Source organism: Leuciscus leuciscus (assembly GCF_965113295.1).
Source record: "Leuciscus leuciscus genome assembly, chromosome: 4".
Lineage (NCBI taxonomy): Eukaryota > Metazoa > Chordata > Actinopteri > Cypriniformes > Leuciscidae > Leuciscus > Leuciscus leuciscus.
Genome location: NC_138728.1, coordinates 37,001,248 through 37,009,068, shown reverse-complemented (window position 1 = coordinate 37,009,068; position 7,821 = coordinate 37,001,248). Strand labels below are relative to the sequence as shown.

Below are 7,821 nucleotides of genomic sequence, written 5' to 3'. Positions count from 1 at the left end.
CTATTCTATTTTTTTTTCTAATTTGTCTTAAAATTACTTACAATATGGATGACACTCATCTTTGTTTTGTTCTTGTTGAATTAATGGATCAAATTAATATAAAACTAGAATTAATTTACTTTAACTGAAAAATAAATTATACTGTGTATTTTCTAGAATGACAAATAGATTTACAAACTGTTGCAAGTAGTTTGGAAAAGCCTTGATGTAAAAATGGATATCTTTTTTTTCAACAATTGTTAACCTTATGAGCCATATACAGTAAGTTGGCCTTTCCTCCCAGAGAAAAAGACTTAAGACTCAATTTGTAATGTTTGACAAAAATGTGGTTAAAAAAGCTTGTTTACAGTGATTGCAGATATAAACTTAGAAGATATAAACACATTCTCAGCAGTAGGATTTATCATTTGAGACACTTGTATTACCAACAATTTACAAAACTTTACAAAAAGACTGCAAATCTTAACCTTATACAATCTCTATTTTTCGATGTATAAATGGCACGTCATACTTGGTTTAAAATGCGAAATGTAAAAAAAAAAAATAAAAAAATAAAAACCTGTCTCAACAAATAGCTTGTTTTAACTGTTGTGTCAAGGTGTGTAACAGAAGACAAACGCTGCACGCAAAGCTGCCAGACAACCAGACTTTATTGACAAAAGACCAACAAGAGCTTCAGACTATGTCCACTCGTGGAAATCAGGACAGGATGAGGGAAACTAAGCCAGACTTGAGTAATGACAGGAAAATAGGAGGACAGAGACCGTCACCAACCCCAACAGTGAGAGCTCACAGTGGAGGAGAGTCTGGCACAGGACTAAACTGCAAACCAGGAACAAAAGTGAGTAAAGCAAGTCTCCTTAAACATAGAGCCCGCTGATTCTGTATTGATGAAAATATGAAGAATGTCCAGATCTAAAAAGTCTGAATGATTTCTTGTATAGTAAAGTTTTTGTTTTTCCTAACAAATTTTTTCATTAAGAAATGTATACTGAAATATGTTTCAGTATAGCAATAGTTGCAGGCAGTGGATTCAAAGGCCAAATAGAATAAAATAAAAAAAAGTTTTTACTTTTGTTTATGTAAAGCACTTTGGTCAACCTTGGTTGCTATATAAATAGACAAGACAAAGTATAAAATAGAATGTAAAAAACGAAAATTATTTTTGTGTGATTTTAACCATTTGATATTCAATATTCAAACCTTTCTTTTTAATTAATTATTTTTCAAGACAGACAGTCATCAGCCGCTAACACCGAAAAAAACAGGACATTGTCCAGGTGAGTACATTTTCAGAATGACTAGACTAGAATATATTTAAATACCAAATATATATATTTATTTTGAATTGTCTTTAAGTGTGATGAATGTCATTAAAGCCAAAGGAATAAATATATACACTGTAAAATGATAATTGATCATTCAAATTCAGAAATATAATTTACATTTGCCATTTCCTACACTCAATTTAACATCATTTAAACATATTTTAACATTTTATAAGTTGCAAAAAAAAACAAAAAAAAACATTATTACAGAAATGTTTAGATATGTTCAAGCAAAACATTTTAGAAAAAATTATCATTTAAATGTTTTTCTTAATTGCATTTACACTCAGAGTTAAGACACTTGCGATTGCAATTTTTTAATTAAATGTTCTGCAATGAATGTAGCAAAATTCAATGTGGAATTGAAAATGCAATCCGAGCCGATGGAAACATGTCGGCGACAGATGAAGTGGAGCAAGAACAGAGAAATGTTAATGTTCCTGAAGATTATGCGCATCCATCAGTGAAAGAACCAGGGCTGGGTTTCCTGATAACGTTGTCTCTTAGCGCGCTACAAAGACTCTTAAGGTATAACTGAACTAAAGGTATACCATTGCTAGGCGTGTTCCCCGAACCATACCTTAGAAAGCTGCTTAAGATATTCCTTCTTACGTGCGACGTTACCCGGTGCTGTCCGTGGCCATGGTGCTGAATTGGTTGATATCGATGACTCGAGAATCAATTATTCTCTCGTGCAGGGGCTGCTTCACTGCGTTATGTGAGAAAGCGGTGTTCTTTATTAAAGAAGCACTTCAGAAATAGTTTAAATTGCCTTTATTAGGACTAAAAAATAATCCAAACTATAATAGCCTATAATAGCCTAGCCTACATTTTTAAAAATTGTATCATATATTGCCGCCCGCCATGATAACCATTACAAAAATGTTATGTGCTTTCATTTCTTTCCCATTTTTGTTCGCTGAGGTGGAGCTGCGATGAAATATTGTTCTTGTAAATACTTTCCAGCATTTCAGTAATAAAAGTGTACATCTTACGTACGGTGCTCGGCAGTGATCAAAAAGGATTTAAACAGTGAATTTTGAATCTCTTCTTGTAAACTCAGAGATGTGGATTCAGACGGAAATTCAATTCCCACACGACCTGTTTGTCAAAAAACAATTTGGCGAGGGATTTTTACGCGGGTTGTGTGAGGAAAAAACACTGTCATTATGGATTTGGACGGCACTAAAATCACTGACTTACCCCTGCAAATGTTTAAAATACTGTACGAGCCCATGATAAACAATTAACGTCCGAATAGGACTTAACTGACAGTAGCCTATGCTTTCACTGGCCTGAGGACCCACTGAGTCACAAGGACCCACGAGATCTCACAAATCACGGAGTCGGAACGCAGCCGTTCCGCAGTCAGTGAAAATACACACATTGACTTTAATGGAAACCTATTGACTCCGCCGCCGTTCCTGAGCGGATTGGCAGCTGTTCAGCAGTTGGTGGAAATTAGGGGTTAGAGTGGTCCAGACCAACCTTCCGAACATATGACTTACAGAAGGTATACTTAACTAAGAACGTTTCGGGAAACGCGTATTAACAATAAGGTACAGCTTAAGGTGTAACTTAAGAACGACGTAGCGTTAAGAAGGTTTCGGGAAACCCAGCCCAGTACGTTATTAGAACCATAGATATTTATGGTAAGAACGTCTCGGAGAGAACATGTCTGGCGCTCGTGCACCTTATTGTGAGCGTGGTCAGGGCTCGACATTAAGCCTTGTCATTCACTTGTCCAAGTAAAAAAAGTTGCTTGTCAGGAACATTTTTTTTGTGTGTTGTAAATATAATTTATTCTGAAGCAATATTCTCATCAGTGTTCTATTAGCTTTGACATATTTTAATCTGTGTATTTGTGATATTTTCCCCAATAGCATTTTTAAAATCTTATTAAATGTATGCTTCATCTTTAATTTTAAATACTTTAAATTAGAATAATAATAAGACACTATAGGGCTGTTATCAATCTAATTAAATCATTTACACTGAAAAATTATAATTAAATAATTTAAATGAGATTGTTTTATATATTTTTTTAATATACAAATAAGAAATGTTACAAAGAAGGATACTTTGAAACTAAACCGCCAGTTGTGGCGGCAGGTGAACTTCTTAATTGAGTCATTCATTCAAACGATTCGTTGAAACGGCTGATTCATTCAGTGTACACAAATAAAAGTAGACACTTAATAGTTTTGAATGATGTACAACATTTATATAGAGTATTCTGAGTCTCTTTCGCACTGATAAGAAAAAAAGTTGCACGACCATCAACCCCCGGGGGACACAGCACAGACAGATTGTGGATGGATATAATTCAGAATATTTCATTCAGTTCCTTCTGCTTGAAGACTGGGATATGGAGGGGAGGAGTCGAAGCTGGCATTGAGCAGAATTTTTCACATCTTCTTGCACTTGAATAGTTTAAAATCACATTAAAATGAGCACACAGGAATCGATAAGCATAATAGAAATGTTCATTTTATAACAAGTATCCAATTCCTGACCTTAAATATCAATACTAGTTAATACTAGAATTAGAACACTCATTGATAGGTAATATTTTGAATTATTTGACATTTTAATGATATTGCACAGGGTTGTACTCTAAAATTTTTTTTTTTTTTTCTTTAACCAGCAGAGGTGGGGAAAAGTCTGAAAAAGACACCTAGACTGTGCCAGTCTGCTGTTAACAACTATCAAAAAACGTCAAGAGAAAACAAAAGCAGCAAAACCATGAAAAAAGACCAAAGCAATGAAAAGGGCTTAAGTGTTGCACATATTATAAAGAAAAATTGGAGCAATAAAAGCAATGAAAATCTATCCATGTTTAAACTCAAACTGGATGAAACATGGCAGAACAACGATGGTTTTTGCAGAAGAATGACATTTGGGAAAAACATCCAAAAAGAGAACAAGACCATTATGATGATTGGAGCTACAGGTGCAGGAAAAACCACTCTAATTAACAGCATGATCAACTACATTCTGGGAGTGCAATGGGAAGACGACTTCCGGTTTGTGCTAGTAGATGAAGGGAAGCAGAAATCTCAGGCTGAAAGTCAGACTTCAGAGATAACAGCATATCAAATTAATTACATGGATGGTTTCCGGGTTCCATATTCTCTGACTATTGTGGACACACCAGGCTTCGGTGATACCAGAGGAATTTCACATGACCAGAAAATCACAAAGCAGATTCAGGAGTTCTTTTCTAATCCAGGAGGGATCGACTGCATTGATGCCGTGTGTTTTGTTGTACAGGCTTCACTTGCCCGTCTGACACACACACAGAAATACGTCTTTGACTCCATTCTTTCCATATTTGGGAAGGATATTGCTGAAAACATCCTTGTGCTGGTCACCTTTGCAGATGGGAACACACCTCCAGTTCTCGAGGCCATCAAGGTCTCTGAGGTTCCCTGTTCTACCAATGAGTCTGGAGAGCCACTTCACTTCAAGTTCAACAACTCTGCTCTGTTTGCTACCAATAATGAATCAAAGGACGAGGAGTCTGACTCTGAAAATTTTGATCAAATGTTCTGGAAGCTGGGATTTTCTAGCATGAGGAAATTCTTCACATCCCTCAACACGATGGAAACCAAGAGCTTGTCTCTGACACGGGAGGTCCTAAAAGAGCGTCAGCAACTAGAAGTGCTTGTGCAGGGTCTCCAGCCCCAAATCAATGCTGGTCTGACAAAACTGGATGAAATCAAGAAGATAAGAGCTGCTCTGGAGCAGCACAAAGCTGAGATGGATGCAAACAAGGATTTTGAAATCGAATTAGAAGTAACTGTCCCAAAACAAATTGAAAACAACACTGACTACTACTTAACCAACTGCCAAAAGTGTCACTTCACATGTCATGACACATGTGCTTATGGAAATGACAGTGATAAAGATAAGTGCATGGCCATGACAGATGGAAAGTGTCGTGTCTGTCCTGGAAAGTGTGCCTGGAATGTGCACTTTAATCAGAAATACAAATGGGATTATGTCCCAGAAAAGAGAAAGCAAACCTATCAGGATTTAAAAAAGCGATTTGAGGATGCACATGGACAGGTCATGTCAAAAGAAAAGATCTTTGAAGAGCTTGAAAATGAGCTTGAGATTGTCCAGGATATTGTGGCCGGACTAATAGAAAAATCTCAAGAGTCCTTGGAGCGTCTGCAGGAAATCGCCCTCAAGCCCAATCCTCTGTCCACCCCTGACTACATTGATCTGATGATTGAGTCTGAGAAACAAGAAGCCAAGCCTGGATTTCTAGATCGCATTCAGTCTTTAATGGATGTAAGGAAGAAGGCAGAGATCATCAGTAAGGTTTCCACAGGAGAAGTGCTTCCAGAGGATTTGAAAAAATACAAACTGGAAACAAGAAAAAAAGAATCATCCTATGATCCAAGGGTCCTGTTCAGTAAGTTTACAAATTATATTTTCAAGTAAAAGTAAGCTCTGCATTCAAGTTAAACTTTGAACCTTTTATCTACAATTACTATAGCCTGGTAATACTAAACTCTGATACTTCGCTTTGCTTCGTAGTTCGTAGTCTGGCATGGCATAATTGAAAAGTGTGCGCTTGTCTGAAGTTTAAAATCATTGGTTACCCGTAAGCCAATCACATAACGTTTGGTTATGACGTGTGTTATGCGCATGCTCAGCCGCATCTAACTTCCACTGTAAACACATGTATGATGCGAAAACAAAACCATCGAGCGAAATACCGGAGTGAAAATGGCTGTGAACGACTTTTGCAGATTATGTGAAGTAAATCTACGCATCCACGGTACAATCAGCGTCTACGTCACGGCTCTCAGCCCGCCCTCTGTTCGTTGATTGGCCGACTGTTTTCAGGCCGGAGGAAAACTGATAGGTCGCTATCTCAGACTGAGTACAGAAGCGAACTGAAATTGAGCGGAAGTATGAAGTCTGACGTAGTCAGGCTACAATTACTACAGGTATAAACAAAAACATGTGGTTTTGTGGTAATATGCTCTGCATGCATTTTTATTATACTTAAAAATACTTTACCTTAAAAATGGTCTTGATCTTCATTCTTCGTATGATGTATAATACATACCTGTATGATTTTGCCTAACAGCTTGTTACATGAATGTTATGTATCACAAATTAGCAGAGTGTATCAGAATGCTGTTTTGGAATGATGTAATTTTACTTTCATTGATGCTAGTCATTCATTTTGCATGAGTAAAAAATACAAGAAAGTAAAGTTGACAATCTAAGCATTGTGTATTGCCAATAAATACATTTAAAATGCATATATATTTTACTTTTGGTGTTCCTTTTTTGTTAAACAGTCAGGACATTTATCATACCTCAAATTAGTTTTAAAATTATACGAATGGAAATTATAAAGAGAAAGGAAAATTATAAGGATTTAAAAAAGCGATTTGAAAATGCACATGGAGAGGTCATGTCAAAAGAAAAGATCTTTGAAAAGCTTGAAAATGAGCTTGAGGTTGTTCAGGATATTGTGACCGGACTGATTGGAGAATCTCAAGAGTCCTTGGAGCGTCTGCAGGAAATCGCCCACAAGCCCAATCCTCTGTCCACCCCTGACTACATTGATCTGATGAATGAGTCTGAGAAACAAGAAGCCAAGCCTGCCCTGGTGAAAAAAAAATGCTAAGTATACTTGCAGCCAGACTAATTATCAGTATACTTCAAGTATGTTAATGATTAGTGATATTAAAGAGTTAGTTCACCCAAAAATGAAAATTCTGTCAGTAATTACTCACCCTCATGTTGTTCCAACCCCGTAAGACCTTCGTTCATCTTCGGAACACAAATTAAGATATTTTTTATTAAATCTGAGAGCTGTCTCACTCCTCCATAGGCTTCTAAAGCCCTATTCGCACGGGATTAGTATTACCTAGGGACCTCCGGTAATTTGTAATAATCGCAGAGGTCGTCTGTGATTTTTATCCCGTGCGAATCTGCCATGTCTGTAAAAATGTCTGTAAAAATTCCCCCGAAAATGACCTACCGTATTTCGGCCAACACAGGGGTCCTCTGATAATACCAGTCCCGTGCGAATCCCCATGTCTGTGATTTGGGCTGTTTTTCTGTGAGCCTATCGTTTCCTAAAGAACGTAATAACCATTATGGCCCGTTTAACAGTCCATTTTACGTCTGTATTAAAATTATATTAACAATAAAATATCTCGATATGCTCTACTCCAATCCGATTATAGTTTTTCTCCAATAAAAACTATGAAGTGCTGCAAAGAGAAAACAAACTACAGTAAAGAGGTGATCTGGAAGCTCAACTCGGACCGTTGTCATGGAAACGTCAAATTAAGTATTTTGGCGCAACATGTAGTCTGTAGTCAGGCGATAGTCTGTATCGTGGAGCATTTCTTTGTCTCACACGGCCTCTAAAGACGTCCATCCTGTAAGTATCTCAAGAAATCAAAGTGTGAAAGAATAAAAATGATATAAAATGAAATAAACCAAATAAAATGAA

At 36.7% G+C, this 7,821-nt stretch overlaps 1 protein-coding gene across 1 annotated transcript; it reads left to right on the top strand.

Moving 5' to 3' along the window:
• Positions 1-604: 604 nt before the first annotated feature.
• LOC309496014 (uncharacterized protein) lies at positions 605-7,473 on the top strand. The gene is made up of 4 exons (XM_082165935.1): positions 605-841; positions 1,232-1,280; positions 3,976-5,832; positions 6,290-7,473. Exons 1-3 carry the CDS (start codon positions 683-685, stop codon positions 5,778-5,780), a joined length of 2,013 nt encoding a protein of 670 aa, XP_082022061.1. The 5' UTR covers positions 605-682; the 3' UTR covers positions 5,781-5,832; positions 6,290-7,473.
• The last annotated feature ends 348 nt before the right edge of the window (positions 7,474-7,821 follow it).

Excerpts from the sequence above, each read along its gene's own strand:
- LOC309496014 (XM_082165935.1), top strand. The coding sequence starts at position 683 with ATGTCCACTCGTGGAAATCAGGACAGGATGAGGGAAACTAAGCCAGAC. Across the intron at positions 842-1,231 it reads ACTGCAAACCAGGAACAAAA|ACAGACAGTCATCAGCCGCT; the intron begins GTGAGTAAAGCA and ends TTATTTTTCAAG. Across the intron at positions 1,281-3,975 it reads AAAAACAGGACATTGTCCAG|CAGAGGTGGGGAAAAGTCTG; the intron begins GTGAGTACATTT and ends TTCTTTAACCAG.